Here is a 27852-nt window from a genome sequence, read left to right on the forward strand (position 1 = left end):
TCAAACAGCACACGCCATTCTGTAAAAATTAAAAACGTTTTGTATTTAAATTGATTGATAATTCCCTTTGGTAACTTAGCAGTAATGTGAACAAAGATAGTGTTAAGTGTACAAAGGTCAAATTTCAGTTCTTACCCCGCAGAAGCTCATTTTTACCATTTAAGTCTGGAGCAGCAACACAGGGGCACATCAAAGCTTGTATTTAAAAATAAAAAGTAAAAACCTTCTTTGAAAATAAAATGCCCAATCTACCACAAATATACAGCAGCTTAAATGAGAAATGAGCATTAAGTATGATGTATCACTGCTCAATGTGCAAATCTGAATGAATTGTAAAATGTTTACGTATGTGAGTTCTCACTCACATCAGGAAAGTCGAAATTCTGTGGAATTAAATTAAAACTATTTTAAATATACACAAGAGAGAAGCAGATGGGTGGTTGCTGAAATAAAAACCTTTTTAAAGATGAAAGTGTTAATATACTGTAGTGCTCCAGTATAGATGATCGGATTCGCTATTGTGATCATGTAAACTATGTTGCACAGCAGGAGGAGGCCTCTGTGAATTTTCCCTTGCCATCAATAAATCCTTCATTATTTTTCCAATGGATCAATTGTTCCATATCGAACATTGGGCAAGTTTGGGGGGAAAAAAGACACAGACATAAAAGGCAGAGAAACGGGCCAGTGCATTTTTGTGCGTTCCTTTGTTTGCATTCCTAAGCACATTAAAGTCAGATTAGGCTTTGGGGGTGACGAGCAGAGGGGAGTGCACTGTGCACTCCCCTCCGAGCACGTGTGTTTGGCCGGCCGTCTCAGGCCGGCCAGACACATATGCGCACAGGGCTCTCTCCAGCCCAGCAACACAGTTGCTGGGCTGGAGAGAGCCTGCACAGGCTCCCAGTCTGCCTAGGAGCGCCCTGGCTGGGCGCTCCCAGCCAATCTTGATGCTGCTTTGAGCAGTGTCAGGATTGGCCGCAGAGCAGCCTGGGAGGGGGAAACGGCCGGAACAACGACTCCGGCACTACGAATACATTGTTAACGCAAGTGGAGCCACGCTTGTATTAACAATGACTCCCTTTTTCTCTGCTTTAACCACGCTTGTGCTGAACAACGCACATGCGTGGTTAAGGCGGAGAAAAAGGGAGAGTGCATCAAGAGAGTACGCGGTCAGGTAAGTGGGACTGGGGCAGGGATGGGGATAGTTTTCAGGGGTGGGGGTGGATTAAGGGTTTGGGGGTGGGGATATTTTTTGTCTTGTGGGGTGGGGGATCGGGGTAGTTCTGTTTTTAGGGGTGGGGGGTCGGGGTAGTTCTGTTTTGGAGTGGGGGGTCGGGGTACTTTTGTTTTTAGGGGTGGGGGTGGTGTAGTTTGTTTTTTGGGGGTGGGGGATCGGGGTAGTTCGTTTTTTGGGGGTGGGGGATCGGGGTAGTTAGTTTTTTGGGGGTGGGGGATCGGGGTAGTTTGGTTTTTAGGGGCGGGATGGGGTTGGATGTTTTTAGGGTGGGTGGGGGGTCGGGGTACTTTTAGAATTAGGGGTGGGGTACTTATGGGCCTTAGGGCAGGTGGGGGTCGCATGCTAGAACCACGCATGCTGTTTCCACACATGCGTTTACTAGGCATGCTTTTACAATGAAAAATTGTTGTAAAGGCATGCGTGGTAAAGGCATTTGTGGTAACAATGTAGTCCTTGTTCCGACCACATTGTTCAGGCATGCCTGGTTCCAGCATTTGTTGTTCCATCATACATTTGGCTGGGAGCCTGTGCCTGCATGCAGTAGAGGGGCGGAGCGGGAGCAGAGGTAAGTTATTTTTTTTTTTTTTTTTTATGTTAATTTACTCCCCCACGTGCTGCCCCACCCCCAGGAATCCCCACGAGGCGGGACTGTCTGTTTGGCACTCTAAAGGATTTTAATATTTTAATTTAGATGATGCTTAGGTTTTGAAAATAAGCATGCCGTGTCCTCTTATGAAATGGTTATTTCTAGCATACATCTATTCATTGTTGATAGAAACTGGGTAGATTCCATGACAATTATGTAAGATTGCAGAAACTGTTGTCGGATCATGCCGCAAGAGTTCCTTAGCGATTAGCCAAACACAATGACTGGATGACACAGTATTCAGATCTACAGAATACTTTGCTCTGAATTTGTCTTTGTCAAGATCAGCAAGACTTGTATTAGAGGCTGCATTTCAAATATTAAACGCAGAAATCAAAAGTAGAGCAACCTGCAAGTTTGGGATTTTTTGTCGAACAGAAACACTGCATTAAATTTTCAGGGCCGCCGCTCCCCCATACTCACAACCATTAGGTTCACTACAGTGGAGCCGCAGCTGATTGTACCAGCAGAACAGGGGAGTAGCCAGAAAATTAAAATATTCCCCACTTGGACCAAACATTTATTGACAAACAACACAGGAAGCAAGTTGACCCTCCTTAGAAGAGTTCTCTTCACCCCTTCATCCTTATATCCATCTATAAATCCATTCTGTCGCCCTTCCGTTTGTTAAATTCATCTATCCATCTGTCCATCCCTTCAACTTTCCATCAACCCAACCATGATTTCCTGCATTCTGACATCCAACCATTTATCCGTTTATGCTCTCATGTTCATCCATGCTTGCACTGATCCACTGACTATCATACCCATGAATCAATCCAGCCATCCTTCCTACCTTTCACTCTTCCCTCCTATCTGCCCGTTCTTCCATCCATCCATCCCTTCATTCACGCTTCATTTAAATCATTCTTACTATCTTCACTCCTTTACCCTTCCATTATGGACTTCATCTTCTCTCCCTACTCTACCTTTCATGTTCCTTCCTCCCACCCTTCCCTCCTGCTCCTGTTCTTTCTCTTATGTATCTAGCCATTCTTTTCTGTCACGCATATTTGTCCTTTCTTACTTTTCATTATTCATATTTCTTTGCTTCCTTGATTGTGGATATCTCCCCTCACCAGACACCCGGGTCATCTGTCATGTTATTCTCGAACAGTGATTATGAGCGCTGCAGACAGAGGAGCCCATATTCATATATTTTTAAGTGGAGCCCAGTCAGGGGAGTAGCATAGTTTATGAGATTTTGAAGAGGGTCTTGGGACGGTGGGGGTGGTGGGTGACAATCTCAAATTTTCCAACTAAATGAACAGTGGGACGCAAGGTGAATCGCTGAAATGACCATGTTTTGGGATGACCGTTCCCATGAGGAGCAGTGCCAGCTCTGATTTGCATTTGGTGAGCCTCTGGGGATGATTAGAGTTTCCCAGACATGGCACTCCTTTGTTGCGGCGACAGAGTATTTTATCTGCCAAACTCAGGGTCCGCCTGCCTCATTAGTCAACGGCTCACAAGTTTTATGCCTATAGAGTAAAGTTTACTCAGTCAGTAAAACATCCTCTGACATCCCAACTGAGAAGGAGCATCTGAGGTAAGCCTTCTGAATGTTCACCCTATTTAGAGTGGAGAAAAATGACCCCTACACAATTGGAATTAACTCCCATTGTGTGGGGCCACAGAGTCATTGGATTGTTTTATTTTCAAAAACAAAGTCCCACTTTAGGAGTTTTTACTGAAAAATAAAACAATTTGGAAAAGCTCAACAGCTTGCTATCATTCTTAACTGATTAACTGTTTGGCAAACCTTTCGTAAACTAACCATGACTGAGGTTCATGCCAATGTATAGAAATGTCTGTGGGGTTGGTGTGCATCTCAAATTTGTGCAGACAGAGTAAAGGCAGGGTGACTGATGTAAAGTCCTACCCCAACCTGTGTGCATTTACTCTGTTCACCACACCCTAACTCAGGCTGGTTGTCTGTCTGGTGTGGAACAGTGGGCACAAAACAATGATTGGAATGCTACCCTGAGTGACTGCCAGTGGTTAGACTATGTGCAGGCCTTCATCTCATCACTTTTTGGTATTTTGACAATAGTGAACCTGGAGACCTGAGAGTGGTGAAACTTTCGAAGCCTGCTACTGCCAATGTTTATGAATTCCAAAATATAATAAATTTGCATCTTTTCAAGGAATACTTACATGGGTGCAGAGTTACTACTTTTTTGGTAGACTGGTCACTAAATGTAATTATGTTTCTGGTCTAAAAAATTCAATAGGTGGTTTTAACTTGTTCAATCAGGATAGTGATAAAAAAACAGCAAATACATAGGAGACCTGTCTCAGAACCCGGAGAGCAAACTGCCAAGCCAACAGTGCCCCTTCTCCCCCCCCCAAAACACACACACTTCCTCCAAAATTATGCCACTGGGCCCTTCACAAGTTCACAAGGTCATCATGTCTGAAGGTAGACCCCACTTAAGCTGATAAAGTGGGGATTCATTGTGCCACTGCATCAGAACTCTGACTGGTGGAAACCGTGCCACAGGGCCAAAGGAGCATCAACATAGGACTGCCCACCACACTTAGGTTTTTTTCTGCTTGTGCCTGCCATTTCAAATCCATGAAGGAAAAAAACCTCTAATGGGAGATAAGCTACAAATAGAATCAGGGTCAGACTGGGACAGAAAATAATCTGGGAACAACCCCCCCCCCCCCTTGAGGTTTGCAAATCGAGATATTAGGAATTTGTAAAGACAGGCTGTATAGGTGATTTGTGGAGTACTGTACTTGTTGCACGCAGTGTGGTAAGAGAGAACCTGACGCCCAAGAGAGGTACAACAAGCCCACACACAGCCAAAACCCAACCCACAACCTGATCTGTCAAACTAGCCATTCTGGCAGGCATTGACATATTGTCACACAGGCCAGTCCGACCTTGTTTAAAATACAGTGGTTTGCCTTGGTGCCTAGCCATAATAGGCACACATCACAACAAATGTAGGTCTGCACCAAGGAATTACACTGTTGCGTGCACAGAAAGCAATGCCACCTGCACAAAGTTGATATTTTCGGTATTTTTGACAAACACCCTATGCACGTGAGGAATCATTAACACATTAACATTATTTAAATGGTCTCATTCCTTGCCATGGACTGTAGTTTTTTTTATTGTTTTTTTTTACTTAAGAGTTTTTAATATGTTTACACACAGGTACAAGTACTTAACACAATATATTCAGGTCAGAGCTCAGAAGGCTGCAGGGTGACTAGTAGACATGAAAACACATATACAAATAACACAACTCTGGCAGTGTGGAAGGAGCCCTCCCTCCAGGGTAATCATAGACGTGGGAACAGGACTGGGCCAGTATTCACGAACCGTAAACAAGCCCATATTTGTTCAGGCCAACGTTTATTTACCATTGCCCTGCAAACCAATTAAAGGAAAACCTATATTTATATTGGACAACTATGTGTTGCATAGTTGCTTGCTTAGTGATCCCAGTTACTTAAAAACAAGAAAAATAAATTAATTTTAGAAAATACATTTTCAATGGGAACGATATTTACAGTCGGTGATGTCTAAGTGTTGTAAAAGATAAATGGCCAGATGTAGGAAATACCTGCATTGCGACTCGCAAATTGCGAGTCTGAGCGACTTGCAATTTGCAAGTCTCAATGCAGGATGCAGGATGGTGTCCCTGACACCATCTGCGAGTCGCAAGGGGGTCGCAAAGGCCCACCTCATTAATATTAATGAGGTGGGTCGCAATTTGCGACCACCTTGCGAGTCGCAGCACTCACAGGGATGGTGGCCTGCTGGAGACAGCAGACCACCATGTCTGTGACTGCTTTTAAATAAAGCATTTCTTTTTATTGTAATGCAGCCCGTTTTCCTTAAAGGAAAACGAGATGCATTACAAAATGAAAAAATGAAACGTGTCAGTTTCATTTTTTCAGAGCAGGCAGTGGTCCATAGGACCACTGTTTGCTCTGAAAAAATGTTTTCAAGGCCATTCACAAAGGGGATTTGCGAATGGGTTACCACCAGTGTGACACTGGTGGTAACTGTGATTGCTTTGCGACTGCATTCGCGGTCACAAAGCAATCTTACATCGCGCTGCGACTCGCAAATAGGAAGGGGAACAGGGTTACCGACTCGCAAAATGGGAATGGGCATCGCGATGTGGGTGTTGCGCCTCGCAAACAGCAATTTTCGCTGTTTGCAACGCGTAAAAGCTTTGCTACATCTGGCCCAAAGTTTCAAAAATATGAAATTGTGTAAGGTACCAAATAGGATGCTCATTACAACACTACAATCAACTGCAATCAAGAAGCACACAAATACTGCCTTAACTTCCCTTACTAATTAACCCCACAAATAACACAAAAATCTATCTATTAAATGTATTACAGATGCCGAGTTAAACTTGTATTTGTTCATTTAGCAGTTTTATACGTTTTCATTTTACGTGCTTTGTACGGTATATATATATAGTTCTTTGAAGATTCAAGAGAGACCCTACATTGTCTTTTTCGTCCACATGTTGGTTGTGTTTCAGTGGGTTTGGAAGAAATTCAATTCGAAAATGCTCTGATGACGAATACACTTCTATTGAGTCAAGCAATTTGCAGTTCTCTCACTCACACCCGCCACAGCAGACCCCAAAATAATTTTCTAAAGCTGAATTCCTATGACTCCACCTGCCCTACCCCAGTAGGTGGCGTGTATGTGAAAGGAGTTATAGAGAGCCAACCTACGCAATGCAAAGGTAGGGATGAAGAGAAGAAACACAGAGGCAATGGATAAAGGAGTGGCATGCAGCTAGGACATGTGTGCGTACCAAAGAGGGTCCATCATCCAAAATGGTATGTGAATGAGGTCTTTTGAAAAAGATGGTACTCCATTCCTTCAAAAGTGCGATAGTGTGGGAGTTTGCCTAGTCTGGTTGAGGAGGGAGTGCCAGAGTGCCAGATCCTAGGAGCCTAGCAAGAGAATGCCTGGCATCTTGTATTTTCATTGCTGCATTTTTTGCATAATGATGTTACTTCAGTGTTATGTGGTCCACAGGAGACCTTACTGTTTCTTGAAAAGTACCATGCAGTGCTTGTGTTTACTGTTGTGTAAGTGATAAAGCAAAATTTGCCTGTGATGTGGGTTGGAAGAGTGCATCAGTAGAATACTAATCGCATTTCTTTGCCCCTGTCCTTTAGACCCCGACCTTAGTTATGGAATTGAAGTGAAAGATGTGTGCCCTGACACTGTGACGCTGAGCCTCAATCGATTATGGTCCTTCGCATGTGAGTTGACAAAAGGTTGCAATGTAAGCAGCACAGCTTGGAATAAAAAGAACCCGGTAAGTTGCTACATACATATGCTCTACTACTTCACCTTTTCATCCTCATATTGAGAATATTGAGCTCTATCAAATTCAATTTCAAGTAGGTTGTATGTGGGAATGAATCACACTGTTCTGTCTAAACAAAGCCAAGCATTTGTAAAGCAAGAGTACACGGGTGTCCATAACAGAGAAATCGAAGGAAACAGCTGTTAAATAGGTTATGATTTGTCGCTTTTTGTGTTTACGTCTGGCGGAAAGCCAGTTTTATTGATAGTGGTTAGGTTTGCAACTTATACCATCTGGTTACTGTGCCTTCTAGAAGCGTTGTAAGCAGATCCTGTCGATTAGTCCATGTTGTCCCCTTTTGGTGAATACATATGTCATTGTCTTTTTCAGTTTTTCTTATGCTTTTGAAGTGGTCAATGTAAGACATTGGGCGATAGCCCCCTTCAAGGAATAATCACAACTTTTGTCAGGGTGAACCCTGAAAGTTGCTAAAACTAACCTGAGCTCAACCCACTGGCAGCTATGGCACAGACCAAACAGGTTTAGCTTAGGGCAATGTGTAAAGTATTTATGCAGTACCAGAACAGTAATCAAGTTATAATGCACAACAATAAAAAAACCAAACTGAATTAGCAAATTAGACTTAAAATGTAATAAACAAAACAACACTACAGTAACAAAAATCCAAGAAGGGGAACCGTGGATATGAATCTTTAAAGTTTTAAGTAAAAGGAATGCTAAGAAGCACAAAGAACCACTGGTAGCCAATAGTTGCTGTAGACCTGGACCCAGGCATTATTTGAGGACAACAGCGATGGAGCACGGGTTGGATACACCAACCAGGTTTGTCCTGGTCATAGATTTTAACTTCTGACTTAGTCACAACAACCACAGGAGTACACCTGTAAAGCCCTCCATGACATCAGGGGGAGGCCCTTAGAGACTCACATGATGTCAGGCAAAGTCCAGCAGTCGGGTTCAGCCCAGGTCCAGTTTCCACTAGTCAGCTGAGTACTTTCAGTAAAAGACCTATTGCAGTTTATCTCCCTGTGAAAAGGAGGTCATTCAACTCTCCCATGGAGTCCGCTCATTTGTCATAGTTGCAAAAGGAAGCAGGTCCAGTTCTTCAGGGCTCCTCTCAGGTCACTGACAACAGGCCCAGTCCTCTTCTGATCTTCCGTAAATCCAGAAAGTGGGGGTGCCAGGGGATGCCACATTTATGTTTGGCACTAGCTAGTGAGTGGGGGTAACTCCTGGTCCCTCCCTAATCAATGGAGTAGAAGATCCCAGGGGGTAACCCTACCCACTTTTGCAGCAGTGTGTTTGCCCTACTGTAAATAAGCTCAAGATGCCATGTGTCAGGGCATTTTCAAGATGGCAAATGTCTTCGGCCACACTAAACTTGGGCACAGAAGCAAACACTGTACCTGCAGCAAACCCAGAGACAGACGTCTGATAGGACAAAAGCAAAGGCCTTTAGCAACCAGATATAGAATCCACAAAAATTGGCTTGGCATCCTCTTCTCTCCCTTTCAAGTGTGCCCCAAGCATTATATATTACTCACAAACCTGTCGAGCAGGATTTGACATTGTGGTCTCAACAGGATGAGTGCGGCACCTGCCCTTCTTCTGAGCTGAAAGGAGTCATCCCTGCCCATTCAGGTCAACCTGTCAGTCACAGTGGCCTATTGTCTTGGTCCCAGGAGGAAATTCACACCTTATTTAGACCAATTACAGGCTGGCAGAAGCCAGAGAATTAATTCAAATTAGCCTCTGGGAGCCTCAGACAGAGAAAAGGTAGCTTTCTAAAAGTTACTTTTCTTTAATATTTATTAGAAAATCTGAATTCACGACTGAATTGCATTTTTAATAACTAATAAAGTAGTTTAATTATTGTTCTAGCTGGTCCAGTTCCTGAGATACAGTATTTGTATTTTAATCCATTCTCTGGTTTTCGCCATAGGACATATAGGTCGATCACAGTGAAAATAGCTGTTTAGGCCTTTTCACTGTAGGGACATGGCAACATTAATTTTCTACATGTCCCACTGTTAAACACCGCACACCCTACTTTGTGGGCTACAGGGCCTACATAGGGGTGACTTACTAATAGTTAAAAGGAAAGTTTTTACCTGCCAAAAAATCTCTTTAACCAGGTTGCATGACAAGGTTTACACATCCACAGTCAGGTTACACAGGGCAGGCCTTAAGCCATGTTTGCATTGGCACTGTAGTGAATAGCAGTGCTGCAGTCTACTATTGGCATTTAGGTTCCAGGCCTTGGGTACACTTTCTACACCATATTCTAGGGACTTATAGGAAGGGTAAATATATAAACTAGGAAAAAGCCAATTTAATCATCATTAAATGGGGAGCACATGGACTTTACTGCTTGTTAGCAGGGGTAAAGTGCACACAGTTATAAAGCCAGCAAAAAAATAAAGTAAGGCAAAGAGTAGAAAAATGCAGTGTGACCACGCAGAATAGGCAGATTTCCCACAGTCATGTTTTCTGTTTGAGTTGTGTTACATTTGCTATCAAAGATCCTGAAAGGGGCTGCACCAGCTTTAAGTAGGTTTACCCCTAATGGTAAGAGAGATAGTAAAAAAAAATACTTTTCCAGATCCCTGACACTTCAAACTTTACTCATCGATTCTTTATCAACAATGCATTTTCTTTCGTCAAAGTTTAATGTATTTATAATTTTATTTGCATCATTTAAGTGGTAATGATGTTTTTGTATTCTGTATGCAGATCCCACACACTACTGTGTTGTTATAGTTTGTTTCCAGCGTGGGGTCCTGCTCATTTATTCAACAAACATACAAGAGATATTCTTTCACTTATTTTACTCTCTTTCCTTACCAGAAGTTCTCTAGGTGGAGTTCATCAATATTTTCTAAACTGTGAAACTGTATCCAAAACTATGCATATTTGTATACAAACAATCTATCATGTTGTTATTGAGTCTTTCTTCTTTTCAGGATCTGTTGGCAGTTGGCTATGGAGAATTTGGTTTTAAGAAGCAGAAGGGTGGATTAGCATGTTGCTGGTCACTAAAGAACACTACGGTAAATACCTCAACAGTTAAATGATGTGTGATTTTTCAGTGTCTTTGGTCAAGGTTGTGCTATTTATTTGCTGTTTATTTCTAAATATATTGATACTCGGTGTAATGTTACTTTTTCTAGCATTGGCCTTTCTTGTAATATATTATATTTCTTATGCACTCAATAATTTGCATAGTCCTTTTATAATGTAACATGGTAAAATATTCGAGGGTGGGTAAAGGAGTATGCATATTGTTCTTTTATATGCATATTTATGAATATTTATAAATCATGAATGTATCTGCTAAGCAGCAGGGCGATGTAACAGTGGATCATACAAGGCACTACAGAAGCACAATTGCTAGAGGTACGGAACTAGCATTGGGAATTCTGCTGATTAGGTAAGATGGCCAAGTTCTTGCTCTTACCTGTGACCAGAGACGTCAGAGTGCAATTCAGGTAAGCTAGCCAAACCATCACCTGCTCCCCATCCCCAGAGGCTTGAAGCACCCGTTTTCCAGTTTAAAAAAACAGCATCTATAAGCACAGCTTGCATACGTCAAAGCTCTGCTGCAATAAATGCATATAGATAAGAAAAATACCAAAGGTAATGGCATACAAATGTTCATTCTACCATGTATTTGACAGAGTAGAATCTGAGATGCAAGTAATTCCCTGGCTACCCTCCCTCCGCCCCCACTTAGTTACAACATCCTCATCTTTATTAACTATAATAGACCAGACAGGACATACATTCAAAATATACAATATTGCTCCTTTTATTCCTATTGTTCTTGGCAAGGATATGCACTTTTACTACTGTATCTGTGAACTCTTTGCATGTGCCACTTTGGTTGATGAAAGCATTTTTGCAGCAACAGTCAGAAGAGTGTTGGGGTAGCTGCTCCCCCTCTCCATCCTCACATATTCACCACCCTCTGTCCCGGCCTCTTGGCTCCATCTGCTCTGTGTAAACCAGTGAGGTGATGTGATTTGGAGTGGTTATTCCTAGCAAGACTGTGCACTTTTACTGCTGAGCCTGTGAATTGTCACTGTGAAGTCAATCAGTCAACCATAAGTTTATTTTACACCTTTGTCTTTATAAACATTTATACAATAAAACTCATTACATCAATTATCTATTGTTAGACTTGGCATCCTTGGCATGGTCTCCCCTAATTTTTTGCCTCTGTTTCCCAGGTTGTTGATGTGTGCTGGACTCTGTTTTTGTTACTCTGGGCACTTTACCACAGCTATCCAGTGCTAAAGTGCAAGTGCTGCCATGTAAAATGTATGTGTGATTGGCTTTTCGTGATTGGCATATTTGATTTACTAGTAAGTCCCTAGTACAGTGCACTAGAGGTGCCCAGAGCCTGTACATCAAAAGCTACTAGTAGGCCTGCAGCACTGATTGTGCCAACCACATAAGTAGCCCTGTAAACATGTCTCCGACCTGCCACTGCAGAGTCTGTGTGTGTGCAGTTTTAAACTGCCAATTTGACTTGGCAAGTGTACTCACTTACGAGGCCTAACCCTTCCCTTTTTATACATGTAAGGCACCCCTAAGGTAGGCCCTAGGTAGCCCCATGAACAGGGTGCAGTGTATTTTAAAGGTGGGACATGTACTTATGTGTTTTACATGTCCTGACAATGAAATACTGCCACATTTGTTTTTCACTGTTGCAAGGCCTATCTCTCATAGGTTAGCATGGGGCTGCATTTAAATGTTATTAAAGTGCAGATTCCCATTGGGAGCAGATAGAAATAAGAAGTTCAGGGTCTCTGAGCTCACAATTTAAAAATACATTTTTAGTTAAGTTGGTCTTTAGATTGTGCGTTTGAAGATGCCACTTTTAGAAAGTGGGCATTGTCTTGCTTAAACCATTCTGTGACTCTGTCTGATTGTAGATTCCCCGTCTGGGTCATTTTGACAGTTGGGCTGGTTGCACCTCTTTCTAGACAGTGACACAAAGGGGGCTGGGGTGTAGCCCGCATATCCTGATGAGCCATCTGTGCTGGAAGGGAGAGGAGGGGAGGAGTGGTCACTCACACATGAATGGGCTGTGCCTGCCCTCACACAATGCAGTCTTCAAACCCCCTGGTGTGTGGCTGGGGCCTGGCCTGGGCAAGGAAGGATCTTACAAATACTTGAGACTTTGCTTTGCAGTTTGCCAGCTTGAAAGGCAGAAATGGGTATAAGTATTGGACCCAAAACCCCAGACTTCAGATCACTTCAAGGATTCAAGAGGAGCAACCCTTGACCCTGCATTAGCAGGCAGGTCGATCCCCGCTCTGCCGCCCAGCGCCAGCACCTCACCATTCCGTTCTGTTCCCTTTGTCTCTGCTTGCTCCGTTCCAGCTTCCCCAGCCGCTGCGTCCCCTGCGGCCCCTACCGCCTCCCTCCTCCACCTCACCGTTCCGTTCCCTTTGTCTCTGCTTGCTCCGTTCCAGCTTCCCCAGCCGCTGCGTCCCCTGCGGCCCCTCCCGCCTCCTCACCTCCGTTTCTTTCTTTTTTCCCGCCGCTGCCATTCCCTGTGGCCCCACCCCCCAGCCTTCCCATTCGTCCAGCCCTCTCTCCTCCCAGCTGCCACTCCCTCCCCCCATTTGGTTACTGAGAACACTCTGACAACAGTAAGAGGAGTGGAAGACGTCCACAGAGTTTGTGTTTTAGAGGGTGCTTTCCTTCCCTTAGCCATGATTTGTTCGATGCCTTCATGCAATATGTTTGGGGGCTAGAAGCTGTTCTAATGTAAAGTGTATGCTTGCATTTTGACAGCTTACCAGTTCACTAGTGAAGCACTGATTGATGCTATTTGAAATAAGACTGAGGAAAGAAATGCTTCTGATATAAAATACATATCATTTATAATGTTATATGGTGCATGCTGAAAGAGATTAGTGTTGTTGCATCCATGTGAGATAATGTCACTTTTAAACTAATTATATACGAACATGGGCAATTCATCAGACTATACTAACAATAAGTGAGTACACTAGATGTGTGACATTAAGGTTTGTTGTTACAGTTTTGTTTGGCTATATTTCAAGGTTGAATAAAATGGAATGACAACATTTCAGGTATAAGGCTTCATTTGTGTTTTTCTCATATTCACCTTTGGTGATTAAGGCAGTGTTAAATGTCTGTCACCTTTGCCCTCTAGCAGAACTTTGATGGTGTCTGTTGTTATTGGTAAGTTTTGCTAAGGGTTAGACTTCTTTGTTGTCTGCCATACCTACTTTTGACAATTCTATTTTATCTTGGGACGAGTAAAATTGTTGATGGTATTCATTGCCATGGCATTAATAGTGCACTGCTGCCACTAATGTGACCAGAAGTGCTGTTACCTCCCCCTCGGTAGCATGCAAGTGTATGAATGTAGGTGAGGAGAGTGTTAGTTGCAAAGTTCTGGAGTGGTGCTCCAGCTGTACTGTTAAGAGGAATAGCAATGCATGTGGTGAAAGAAGTGTAATGAGGATGTGCCGCGATGACTGGTGAGCAGAGGTAGTGCAAAGAAACGCATGATGCCTATATGCAGGAGTGATAGATGTGTTGCATGTGCATTCAGGTGTTGTGCGTGAGGATCAATGATATTCTCTGGTTGTGACACAGCGAGCTGTAAGAAGATCAGTGTATTCACCAAGAGTCTAGTCGATTCCTTCATGTGTTCTTACTATGGGGACCAAGCGGGAGAGGAGCCACGTTTTCCAACTGGTAGTCCACTACATAATTGAGATGGCCAAACATACTGTAATGGTCGTGCTGTGTGACCTAGACGTATATATAAAGCAAGGATGCAAAGATTTCAGTTCTTTGCAAAGGGCTAATGAGTGGTGAATATTTCTTCTTTGAGAAAAGAGCATGTTCCAAAATGTTGCTGTCCAGACAGAGAAGTCCGCTGCTTGGTTTTTTGTCCATTAGAGTTTTGATTCTGTTGTATATCTTAAAGTGCCGACTTCATAGGAAGTGATGCATAACAAATTTCCCCTGGCAGAAGCAAGCTCCTATTCCTTATAAAGCATGTAGGGTAATGCAGATGACTTTGAAGAATGCTCCATTTCAACAAGAAGCCAGTGTAAGGCACCTAGGGCTGGGCTAATGTGATCTGCTTGCAGATGCAAGATTAGTATTCTGTATCCATTTTAGAGTGCAAAGCAAATTCTCAGGTACATTCAGTTACAAGACCAGAAAGGGGAAGATGCTCCTGAAGGTTTTTTGTTTATGGAAGGAAGTCATTACGACTATTGATCTGGTGTCCAAGGCTGAGGTCAGTGTTAAGGTTACCCCAGCTGTTATTACTATGGGTGCTAGTGAGGGCAGATGCTTATTTCTAGAGCCACCAGTCGAAAGGCTTTGTGTTAGCCACCACTCTGCAAGATCTGATTTTCATTTGCCTTTTTGTACCAATTATGGTAAAGTATACAATGAGATAGGGAAATGAGCTGTGATTGATGAGGAACAAGAATGGAGCAGGCAAAGGGCCTTATTTTAAACTGAAGTTAATTTCACAATGAGACCAGGTGAAAGGTAGAATCACAATGATTTGTATACACTTCGAGAGAAAGAAGGTCCAGCCTACTGCTTTCTCCTTGAGCCCAGAGTTGTGAAAATGCATGAGGAGAATCAGGTGATGAACCGTATCAAAGGTTGCTAAGAGGTCCAGAAATATAATGACAGTAAATTTGAGAGTGAGAGGAGCTTCTTGAAAATGGCTGGCAGGCAGAGTTCCCCTGGCATGTTGATGTGTGGGTGGAGGCGATATATTTCAGGAAGTGTCTGTGAATTGAGAGGGAAATATAGCTGAAGGAGATGGAAATTGTCCTGGCTCATCAGTATTTTCATGAGTGGAGATTCGAGATTAGTAGATTTCTTGCCAGTGCATGAAATATCATTGGTTCAGCTGTACTTGCTTCTCAGTTGGAAAATTCTGGCAGGTTCTTAAAAACTCTTTAGAAAGGCAGTCGAACTCCAGTCGTACTAAAATGTTTGTTTCCAGCACACTTCAGAATACATTTGCACAGTTAGGGGAATTTACATTTTGTTGTGTGCTAGAAAACACACTTTCCTTTAATCCCCCTTCCCCCACCCCCACCAGGTTGTCAGATAAATCCTTTAACTTTGATGTCATAGAAAGAAAAGCAAGCATGAAGCTCACTTGGTGGGCAAAGCCTGACATTTAACCTTTGTCTTTGCTTGCACATCAAATGTGACAAGATAAGAACAAAATGTAAAAGCCTGTTTCCAGAAAGCGAGCACTCATTGAAGAATACAGTAAACCGGCTATGCTTCATGGGAGGGAAAGTCATGTTGGACAGTCTAAAAGAAATAAGGCATTCCTAGGTCAGCTTTCAGAATGTCCACAAGAAGTCTTTAGCAACCAGAGAGTTGTGCTGTCTGGTAGGCTTTTATCTAAGAACCAGCCAGTCCCACCATGATCCATTGTTGTCTGCTAACGCTATGGACAGGAACCAATCTGAAGTGAGTCATAATGCAGGATAGCCCCTCCCCTCAAAACATCACCCTTTTGTTGATATTTGGATTTAATTGGCATAGTGGTTCAGGATAAGTCAACATTTACTGTAAGGAACTGTGGCAGTGTGAAGGAAAGGTGCTACATTTGGAGCCTGTTCACATACAGTACAAACTTAATTTTGGTAAATTAGTTTTATTAATATTAATGCTATTTCTCACACTTCATTATTCCCATCTCTTTTTTCCTGAGCTTTTATTTTTTAAATGAGCTACCCCCACCCAATGCGACCCCTGCCTTTTGCAAGCCATAGCAATTGTGACACGCTGCACTAGCAGCAGAATATGAAGGGTGAAGCACAAAGTTGCACCTTCTCTTTATACAAAAATGTTGTTTTTCATTGTAACATATCTTACTCTGTTTTTCCACCAGCAATCGAAAGAGAAGACAAAATATGGAAATGATTGATACAATAAAACACTTGACTTAAAACTGTTTCTAAAATTCGGTATTTACACCATTTCAGTGGCCAGAACGAATTGTTCATTGTGAAGCGGGTGTTACAGCAGTGGACTTCTCTGCATCAAATCCAAACCTTCTAGCAGTCGGGATGTACAATGGCACTGTGGCAATCTACAACGTGCAGAACAATAACTCTATCCCAGTGATGGACAGCAAGTAGGTTTCAATTCTAAATATTTTGTTGGGCCAAAGATGCCTAACATACATTAAAGTTAGAAAATGTATACTTTGTTACCTGGAACCTGCAGCAATTTAAAATGTATTCTCAATTTCAGGAGCTCCTCATCCCTCTCAAATAATGAAAAGACTACCAAACCAAGGTGATTTCCCTAGCCCTATTTGTAGTATGGTGATACTACCTTACACAGAACATTTAGAATTCAAGCAATACCACTTTATCTTTCATCCCAGTACGTTGGCCCTAACTCCCCTCTGTAACCACTACAGGTAGTCACCACGTGTTCACTACATTAAGATTAGATGACTCCTTCTCTGCATGCGATAATTACAATCTTTTATCCCTGAATTCCTTGACGAGTCTGGGCTGGCTCCAAGGCCAGACTGTCAACAAGAACTCTTATTATATTCTGTTATGTTACTTTAATGAATTAATTTAGCACAACAAATATCTTGGTGTCCTAGTGCTGTATGAGAGGTAGGAAAAAGGAGAAAGAGGAAGGGAGATTGGAAAAAACGTGAGAAGGAAAATCAGAAGGAAATTATCGGAAAAGATGAGCTTTAAGGTACTTTGTGAACTTTGAGGGGCAGACGGTGGATTTGAGTAATAGAGGCAGGTTGTTGCAGAGTTTGGAGGCCAGGTCAGAAAAAGAGTGGCCCTTGGTCGGGGGATTGAATACGCAAGGGATCATCAATCGTTTATCTCAGGCATACCAGAGAGGATGAAAGGGACGATACAAGAATAAAGGTATGAAGTAAATGTATTCATTTAGTAAATTGGACCTATGTTTGTTGATCACTTTTTGGACCATGCACAGGGCGTTAAATATCTAGTGCTTGCTTTTTAATGGCCAACCAGTATAAGGAATTAAGATGGGATGACACTGGGGTGGTAGGAGAAAGCCCTAAAATCAGTCTAACGACTGAATTCTGGATAATTGTAGATGGTGGAAAAGATAGACTGGAATCCCTAGGTAAATATAGCTTAGTGGTATTTAATGAATGAGTGATAGTTTTAAGGGGTATCGAGAGGGAAACATGGGCCAATCATTCTAGGACATTTAAGGAGCATGTAGGATGTTCTAGATACCTGATTGATTTGTGTCCCAAGGGTGAGTTTGATGGCATTAATAATGCCCAGATCTATAGCTGAGCAGGTAAAGATGGATTGAGAGCCAAAGTCAGTAGGCCACCAGGAAGTGATCAAAACCAGAGATTTGTCATTGTAAAAAAAAAAAATCTGTTGTGTCTCTGTTAAGTTTGAGGCAGTTATTCTGCGCCCAACATGCTCTGTACAAGAGATGAGGACTTGAGTACACATGGCAAGATGTTAAATCCAAAAGAGCAGATGAATTGAGCTTCCGATGCAAGTCAGCCTGTACTTCACATGAATGAGGTGTAACTGAGGTGCGAACACCTTCCCAAGAGCCACACAATAGGTTGTTATACTGATTTCTATAGCGCACTAATCACCCAAGAGAGTATCTAGGTGCTTGGGAATGTGTGTAGGTTTGTGGTCCCCAAGGTGCTTCTATGAATAGCCAAGTCTGCAGCTTCTTGCAGAACTCAAGAAGTGAGTCTCTGAAGTGTAAAGGATTTTCGGTGTCTTGGGTGCGATGTAAGAGAATGAGCGACCTCCAGCTTTTGTTTTGCAGATGCAGGGAATGTGTGCGATTGAGGCAGAACATAGGTGGCTGGTGAGTGTATGCAGCTGTTCAGGTATCCTAGTCCTGTGTTGTGTAGGGCTTCGTGTGTGTGAGTGAGAAGTTTGGATTGGGGAGCCAGTGAAGCTTCCATGTGGGTGCAGCGTGGAAGGTCAAGTATGAGTCTTGCAGTGGTGTTCTGGATGGTCTGGAGTCTGTGTAGGAGTTGTTTGGTGATTTTGGCGCAAAGTGTTGCCGTAGTCCAGCATGCTGGTGATGAGTGCTTACTTGATGGTCCGTCTGGCAACCATTTGAAGATTTTTTGCAGCTTGCGAAGTATTTGGAAGCAGGAGGTGGAACTGCATCTACTTGAGCTGTCATGTTGAGCTTGTCGTCCAGGATGATACCTAGATTTCTTGCATGGTATGTTGGTGTTGGTCCTAACTGATGGCCACCAGGTGGAGTTCCATGGGGAGATCTTGGTGCTGAAGGCCAGTACTTCCATTTTGTCAGAGTTGAGCTGCAGGCAGTTGATTAGCATCCATTGTCATGCAGTTGATGAAGCTGGTTCTGGCTGTGGTTGTTTTGTCTGTGAGTTGGGTGAAATGTACGTAGGAGATGACGGTGATGCCTTGAGATCGGATAATGTTGTCAAGCGCCGACATTTCCACAGTGTCTGAATTCATTTTTGCTGAATCCCACTGAAGGATCCTTGCACCTCCAAAAAAATGATTAAGTATAATTCTGCGTTTGGACTTTAGAACATTTTCAGCAAGAAATCTTCAGAGCCCCAGAGCTCCAACGTGGACTTCTGTTCTGTAGTGCCAGCTACAATTTCAGCAGTGGGTGAAATTATTCTTCTTATAAAGTGGCAAGTGTTATTCTGCACTTGGAGTTAGAAGAAGACAGTTCAATGCCTTTGTTTAAAAAATGCGAAAAAGTCCCTTTCTGAAGTGTGGCTTAAAAACTTTTTCAAATTTAGTTCCAGACTTTCACCGGGACTGATCCAGTTGATTTATATGCCATGGCTACATCAAGATCAGGCTCAAATCATCCCTATCTCCCAGTCTACCATGACCATTGACTGTTATTGGCGCTTTCTGTTTTATTGGTGCTATTTTCTCTTAAAATAAAAATCAAAATGTCCCTGGTTCTTCTTAATAGATTTTTGTCATTTTAGTCTTAGTTTACTCATAAAACGTTCTTGTTGTTTTGAAATTGTTGTTGGGTGTTATTGTGTTTTGTGTGACCTTTTCTACTCTATATTCCCTGCTTAAATACGCTTTACACATTACCTTTAAACATGTGTCATATTACAAGGGATTGAGCACAGGTTTATTTGATATGTGTGACATTTAGCAGGTGGTGGCCTTATCGCTTGATGTGGATGCTTGTCTATCCCAAACAATAATCCAGTTTCCTATAATTAGTTTGTCTTTACCGCCTTCTTCCAGAACGTACAGGAAGTACACGGATAGCAGCAGTAATGACTACTGCCATTATACCTCAGTACTGGCATATTTATTTAGCATTTGGAAATGTAGTAAATATCTTGAGACTTTCGCAAGTGAATATGTAAATATATGTATTGAAGCCACACCCTATGTATGATCTGCATGTTCAAAAGTGTGGTCTGTTTTTCCATTGTTCTCTTCCACTTTCAAAAAAAAGATGTTCAAGGTAGTCATATCTTTTCATAATTCTCTTATTTTCTGAAATTGAAGGTGCAGTGGTGAGGGCCTATAGAACATCTAGCAGCAACTTAATATACTGCAGCATGGTACAGAAAGTTTTAGCGTCTGACTCAAGAGCAATATCTAGTGACCGCTTGTGGTATTACACCTTTGTGAAAGAATCATCAATGATGTGTCTGAGACAAAAGAAACATCTAGTAACAGCATCTGGTACTGCATCTTTGAGAAAGAATCTTAAAGGACCTCTGCCTGACTCAATAGAGGAATTTAGTAATGGCTTGCATTACTGCTCTGCACTAATTTAAAGTCATCCAGTTTACTAATTCTGGAAAAAAACATCAGCAGTAATAAGATGCATGAACTGAAGAAAGGTGGGCTGTGCTCTCCTTATGTACAATGTAACACATTTTCTTAAATTTCAAAGAGTATCTGAGATTTAGGATCATAGCACACTCTTACTTGTCTTGAAACATTTCTGTGGGTCATCATAATTTACTCATGTGAAGTATGTGTTGCTGGTAAGTTGCTATTAAGTACTGGATTGCAGGGTGCCTAACAAAGAACACAAGAAAGAGACAAAATATTACAAGCTCTAAAACAGCCAGGTCTTAAGCTGTTTCCTGAAAGTGATGTGTTTTGTATTTCTGTGAAGGTTTACCAGACATTTGCTCCACAGACTAGACCCCAAACAATGGAAAGTGTTACCTCTTTGCCTAATTAACTTAAACTGCGACATAGTTGACAGGTTAAGCTCAGATGATCCCAGACATCTAGCGGGATGAACCAGAATTCTTAAGAACGTGATAAGTATCACACACACCTTAAATTGAATGTGCTTCACCAGAGTGAGCCAGTGCAGAGATGGTAGCTGATTGGAGACTGAATGAGAACTAGACAGGTGACATAGCCTAGCATCAGCATTCAGGATACTTTGCAATCTATCCCTAGCATACTTGGGGGTGCTAAAACACTAGATGTTGCAATAGTCTAAGCATGAGATGATCAGACTCTGAGCAATCATTCTCTGAATCAAACGGAAAAAAATCCACATGATTTTCTTCATGCTTCTAAGCAAACTGAAACAGGGAGAAGTTACCACTTTAATTTGAGGTTCAAATGAAAGCTTATCATCGAAGCAGATTCCCAGTCTCTTCACAGCAGGTTTAAGAACCTGGGGTTGTACCTCAGGCCACCAGTGAGATGCGCAACTCAAAAAAGGTTTGTCAGTAGTAAGAACCTCCATTTTATTGGATTTCAGTTTTAGGCAAGTCATTAATCCATTGCACCGCTCAGGTCATATAGAGCACCCCTCCACCACCAAGGACTGCAACAAAATCAGTACTGTATCATCTGCATATGAAACCAGAGGGCGCCCAAAAGTTTCTTCAATGTCCACTGAAGGGTAGGCATAGATGTTAAAAAGAGTGGGACTTGTCGCAGATCTCGGAGGAATCCCCAGACTCAAGCTGATGATTCATGGAGGAGAATCGTGGAACTATCACTTGGAATGAATGTCCTTCCACAAAACAACATGCACCAAGCTTGTGCCTTGTCATGAATCTCACAATCACTCAGTCTTTTTATCAGAACCTTATGGGATATGTTAACACGTCTGACCTTAATAAGTAAACTTACAAGGGGACGCAAATAGGTTGATGAACCTTTTGACTCGCAGTTAAGATGTTCCTACCATAGCTCCAGTACATGCAGATCAAAAATCAATAATCAATACACAATATCAATAATCAGCAACAATCAATAACAGTAATAATCAATGGAGTCAGTAATTGTCACGCACCATGACCTTTCAGTCATGAATAACCACACCTCTTAGTAAAAGTTTGAATATTTATTTCCCTATATTAACAATGCTAAGGTCATGTAGGTTAATCTCAAAATCAAATGAAACACATTTCGCCAAAGCGGCGAAAGAAACTTAATCTAATCAAGGCTTGAACAACACATTCTAAGGTTATTGTACAAATTAATAACAAAGTCAACTGTGTCAAAGTGATTACATACATCTGAAATCAGCAGAGAAATTCATCAAGCATTATTCCCCATTAGCATAATTTTGTTAGTGAGGATCCTTAACTAACACCAGATTCGCATTAGCATGTTGGACTTCATGCAAAACAATTTAGTAACACAAATTTGGAAAAACATCTAACTATGGCTCTATCAAAACAGTGCAGTGGATACCTAGAAAGGAAAAGCAAATACACACGATAGTCAACAGCCTAATTCATAATACCTATCCTCAATGTTGATCAGCAAGCCGAGTCATTCCTCGTCCTCAGGACATCAGTCGATCAGCAAGGCATCAGGATTCAGCATCAAAGTTCAGAAATGCAAAGTCTTTGAGCATTAAAGTTAAGCACGTCTCTTGTCAGGACGCACAAGAAAATACTGACCTTTCGGCCAGCAAGAAAATGGGCAATGACGGTGTCGTCTCTCAGTGCAGTTCTGTTAAAATAAAACTACTAAAACTATATCCCAAATCCCTATTGGTCAGTTAATCGCATGTTCACACTTTGTCCAATAAAACTAAAACTCCAAATCTATGAATTCTACCATTACTCCATTCACATGTCATTGATTGGTTGTCCTGCAATGTCCTCATCATCCGGCTTGCCAGGTAACAATATTGTTGCAGCTTCCACTCCAGTCAGTATCTCCATTGTTCTCCTCCTGAGAAAGTCAGTCTCATACACAATACACATAAAATGTTACATTAGCAAGAATATCCTCTTCTAGCAGTCGTTTCTCATGGGAAAAGATTCTCAGCTACAAGCACATTTAAACAATGCATAATTTAAAATCACAGTTTATCTCTCTAGGAAAGCCATTTATTAAACGTTAAGAAAGACAGCTTTGACATGAGGCCTGGCAACTAGGCAAAGACTTCCGCTAAGTCAAGGCCTACTATTAATAAAGCTAAAACATAACACATAACCTTTACTATGACATATTACTACTTTAGTCAAACATATATTCAACATTTCACAATATTAACTACTAGTAAGTACACTTTGTGAACATTGGCGGCCACTCATCGTAATCACATTTTCAAACGTGTGCATTATTTTTCTACGTTATGATATTTTCTACACAAACCCCTTATTCAGAATACATGAACACTCGTATTAATAAAAAAATTACTACTACCTGGGCTAGCAGATACAGTGTCCAAAGCAGTGCTTGGATCCAGCAGAATCAAAGCAACTGTACCTCTTTTATCCACAAAGCTCAACTGTAACCCTGAGCAGAGCGGTTTCAGTACTGTGAGCCTGCAGAAGGCCAATTTGCAGTGTGCCAGTTAAGCAAGAGTTTATTTTATGTGCTTCAAGAATAGATGATCTTTAACATGCACTACTTATGCATGTTTTTGAACTAAATTGCCAGTATCATGGGAAGCACTTCCTTTCCTACTGAAGCAGTCAAGTGGATAAGCGATTCAGATGATAACTTGACCTGCTATTCCTGGTGCTCCTTTTGAGACATGTTTCCAGTGCTCTAGTGGTACCAAGTAAATTTCCCCATCCTCATGGAAAGTACCCTGAGGCGAAGCCTGATTATCAAACTGCTGTTCCCTACTTTCTTGAGCCCCACCTTCCTCTCACTGTAGTTTTTAGGAGTTGATGCCTGGCAGACCTCGTCTCTGCTGTGGGAGTATTCAAACCTCTGTTTGATACTCAACAAGTTTGTATTTTCTAAAGTGTGGTTCAGCCTTCATTGTTGAGGGCACAATGCCATACCAGAATGGTGACCTTCTTGGCAGCCTGTTCTCTAATTTCCATCTCTCACTCCAGCGAGCGGTCCAGAGCCTGTCCCTCCCTTTTACTGCAGAAATGGTAGCTCTGGTGAGATGATCTGCTCAGGGTGTCCAGGCTCTACAGACACGCTCTAGTGGATGTGACTGATAATATGGAGTCAGTACCATGTATGGGTAAATTAAGCACACGAGCCTGGAAATCATGGATGTGTTGCTAGGCACAGGCTCCAGATCAGGCCACATCAGCCCTACAGTCTTCAGTGATCTAACACCACCAGAAGGCAATTATGAATGTATAATGGTACAGTGTCCTTAGGAGTACTGCTGTAATATGTAGTGCTATGCAGACGGCAACAGCAATATTAGTGTATTACTGAAAGTCAGATTTGCTGTAGCATGCAGGCGTGTTTCTCTGTCCCTTATTAAGAAACCCTACCTGTTGCTGAAGCTGTTGCATCTCTTCCTCTTCCTGAGAAGTCCTCCAGAAGCAAACAATTACCTCCTTCTCTTATGGCACATTACTGACATGCGTTTATCTTTTTGCACCTTATTACAACACCCCAAAGAAAATGGGCTAATGTCCTCATTCCTCTGCTGAATTCAGGGACGTCTCTCTTTCCTAAAGACACTCTACATGGTGCACCTCTCTTCTTTTTACTGAGATATATGACTCAAGTAAGCTCATCTGGGTTTCCTTCATCAGGTCACTTGTTACTCATTATTACAATACCTTCTCTTCGCTTTATCTCATGCCCTTCTAGTGGGGCAGATTTATTCTTTGGAGTGTTTAGATAGCTCTCCTTTTTGGACAATTAAGGTGCCCAACAGAAGCAGCAGCATCTCCTTTCACGTTATTAACATGCCTCACTTGGTTAATCGCTCTCCAGAATGTTTAAACATCTTAAATGCTAAAAGTCCTCTTTTTCTCGACATTATTCAGATGCCCAGTTACAGCAGGACACTTCTTACATTGTCAGACAGCCCTGATGAAAGTGGGTAGGTTGATGTTCATATTAATATGACCCTTAGTAAAAGGAGCATCTTCTCCACTCAGTGTTGAGTCATCCATATATAGTCCACACTTCTCTCCTCACATTGATACTTGACCTTTTGGTGAGTTGGTGCATCATCTGTTCTTGCCTATTTGCGATGGGCACTAGTCCTTCCTCCCAACAATGCCCGCTGCGTGCAAAAGAACCTAGGCACTCTAATTCTGCCTTTGCTTAGTGAAGGATTTATTTAATGGTAGTGGCAAAAATATTTCTTGCTGGGCACCAGCCAGGATTTATGACAAACATTTAGCCTGACTAGTTACACATGCCACATAGACTTCTTGATGGACATTTGTGACCACTAAGTATGGCGTGCACCGCTCATTCTGGCAACAATGTGAATTTTACTACTGTTAGACGTTTCATGGGTTGATGATATGTACTGCTCTACTTCAGGATCCAGGTTCTTTTCAAGAGCCAACATCTGTGAATCAATCTAGATCCAAAGTGCTTTTGATCTCCGCTGTGGTCTGGAAACAGATATTGTTTGTGGAGTGGTTGTGAGACTTTGGAAAACGTACCATGTAAATGCATGGTCATAACACTGTGACTCTGGTATCATGATTTATCTGGCATCCATCCTCTATCTGTGAGCATTCCTTTGCACTACCAAGGTTGGTTGGCTCTGGGTAAAAGCAGTCCTATTCCCTCTCTCAGATGGAGACTGCTTAGTGTTGTATCTGGAGATGTGGTGTGTGGAACATTTCTGAACATCTGGTAGTGGCAACTAGTTACTCCAGAATCCTGTTCAGAAGAGCCCCACTGCAACTACATATGTTTCCACTACTCTGCTTCCCCATCTACATTAGAGAGGGTAAATTGTGGTTGTCTCTAATGGCTCCTTGTTTTGAGGGTCTTTTGCCCACACTTAGGCGGTCCGAATCTTCCAGAAAGCTAAACTTGTCTATTGGTGCTTCTCTTTGACTGGATGGGAATAGGTAGGTCTTTAGACCGTCTACTGATCCTGGGAAAATTATCCCATATATTGGCCCTCAGGCATGAGATGTCTTATCCTGATCTGATAGCTGCACCAACCTTTACAAGACATGTTGTTGCTTATAAAAGTTGGAATCACCAGTGTGCCTAAAGTCCAGTCACTGCTTATTTCCAGACAGGCCTAAAATGTTTAAGCAATACTATTGAATTGAGCCAGATGCAGGATTTTTTGTCCTTAAACTCTTAAAACCCAATTCTTCCACTTTGCCTTACTAGTGATGAGCTGTCCCCCAGTTTACCAGTAGTTTTAATACAGAGTATAAGGGTCACATGGTTCACATGTAGAATTGTTTATGTAGTCACTGATGTGGCATGAGGTACAGTGCTAGTTTCAATTGCCCCTCCAGGATAGTGGGTTTTTATAATGAGTAGACATCATGTACATACACTATAATGGATCCCCAGGCTTATGGCAGTGTTCAGTAAATATGGGTCCTGGGCATGTGGATTCTGCCCACGACTCTTAGGCCCTTATTCCAAGTGACATGTGACTTTTGATGTGGTAATACTCAACAAGGCGCTTCCGATACTATGAGGTGTGTAAGTGTGGTATTTCCGCACTATTCCAAGTTCCCTCCTGGGGAATGGGAAGTTACAGCAGAAATCAGTGTTTATGCACAGATTTGCACATGCAGTTCCCACATTCTGGGCCATTTTCCTTGGATATATACCTCCAGGTTTTAGCAAAAATGTGAAACTAGCACATCTTAAAAACCTAATTTGACAATAACTGCATTATCTGCTAAATATGGATTTCCAAAAACTTAGAATAGGCGTCTTGTTGTATGAACAAGGCCATTAATAATAAAACTGAATTCAGTTATTATATGCTTTTCGGTCATTGTTGTTCATTTCAGGGGCAAATGGGTATGTGTCCTGATAGACAACCTGACACCCAAGGTCCTAAATTTTCTCAAACTGGGCTCTCACTGCAACAATCTGATAAAACTGGCATGGCCTTTACGTCTATGGGCAGTCTCAAAGCACTTCAACCAGTAAAACCATAAATATATTGAAAGAATTCTGTAAATTCGATGTAACTTATGATTGTGCTAAATTATGTTGAACACACTAAAAGCATGTGCTTTTTGTTCAGTTTTAAAGATTAACAGGCTTCACAAACTACACAGTTGACACTAGTTGCCTCCTCTCAATTTATTTTAGTCAAAGCCCCGGCAAACATACAAGTCCTGTTTGGCAGCTGAAGTGGCTGGACCAGGACAGATGCACTCTCGGAGAAGACAAGGGCGAAATGCTGATCTCTGTCTCTGCAGATGGCAGAATAACGAGGTGGTACATGAGGAAAGGATTAGACTCCACTGGTAAGTCCGCCTTTGACGGTATTGTAAAAAGTGTATCTATCTCTGGCTGTCTGTCGAGTTGTATGTCTAGCTGTATCTCTCGGTCTGTCTGCTTAGTTGTCTGTCTGCCTAGTTATCTGTCTGTTTGCCTAGTTGTCTGTCTGCCAAGTCGTTTGCCTAGTTGTCTGTCTGTCTAGCTGTTTTTTCTGTCTGCCTAGATGTCTGTCTGTCTAGCTGTTTGTCTGCCTAGTTGTCTGTCTGTCTAGATGTCTCTGTTTCGCTGTCAGCTGTCGGTCTATCTATTTCAAGAGAGAAAATAGTGAATACATCGTGGATAACCATGTAATATAGTACAATATTGTCATTGAGGCGTACTGGGGATACCCATCTTAAACCAGAAAGCCAAAGGGTAGTAGTTTCTAATGCCCACCAGAAGCCAGAAATGGCAAAATAGGACAATTATTACACAAGGGACAGTATATGCACTTTTTATACTGCTTGTTTATTTTTGGTTCGTTAGCTTGAAAAATGTTTTCTTCATAGTGCAGCTAACAATAGGCACTGATAGCAATTAGAAAATGTAGGTTTTGATAACATTTCATGAACAAATTGTTAAGGAGTGGTCAATGGTGAGGGTCATGGATTAAAATAGTACTGTCCGAAAATGTGCTACATAACTTACATTTCAACAGCATAATTTAGATAACCTTTAGATAACCTCGCTAGATGAGTTTGTCCTCCATGCCATATAATTCCAGTAGCCGCAACAATAGTTAAGTTCTACAGCGTGGTTAAGGATCTGTCATTATGTATACTTCCCAAGGAACTGTGAAATATTTACCATATTTCACAGAACTCTCTGCTATATACATATTGCTATACCACTGCATTACGTGCAATTAAAACACCCAAACATGTAATATATGCTATTTTTCTAAGGTATATTGTAGTATCTATATAATAAAGATGATAATTTTCCTCAGCC

At 41.9% G+C, this 27852-nt stretch overlaps 1 protein-coding gene across 1 annotated transcript in view; it reads left to right on the forward strand.

Annotated features, from left to right (window-relative positions):
* Positions 1-27852, forward strand: part of DNAI4 (dynein axonemal intermediate chain 4) — a 214517-nt gene that overhangs the window by 125897 nt on the left and 60768 nt on the right. Inside the window, exons 9-12 of the mRNA XM_069232482.1 lie at positions 7056-7198; positions 10174-10260; positions 16234-16385; positions 26731-26888. Of these exons, the coding sequence (XP_069088583.1) occupies positions 7056-7198; positions 10174-10260; positions 16234-16385; positions 26731-26888 (540 nt within the window). The remainder of the gene's footprint in view (positions 1-7055; positions 7199-10173; positions 10261-16233; positions 16386-26730; positions 26889-27852) is intronic.

Source organism: Pleurodeles waltl, chromosome 4_2, assembly GCF_031143425.1.
Source record: "Pleurodeles waltl isolate 20211129_DDA chromosome 4_2, aPleWal1.hap1.20221129, whole genome shotgun sequence".
Taxonomy (NCBI): Eukaryota; Metazoa; Chordata; class Amphibia; order Caudata; family Salamandridae; genus Pleurodeles; species Pleurodeles waltl.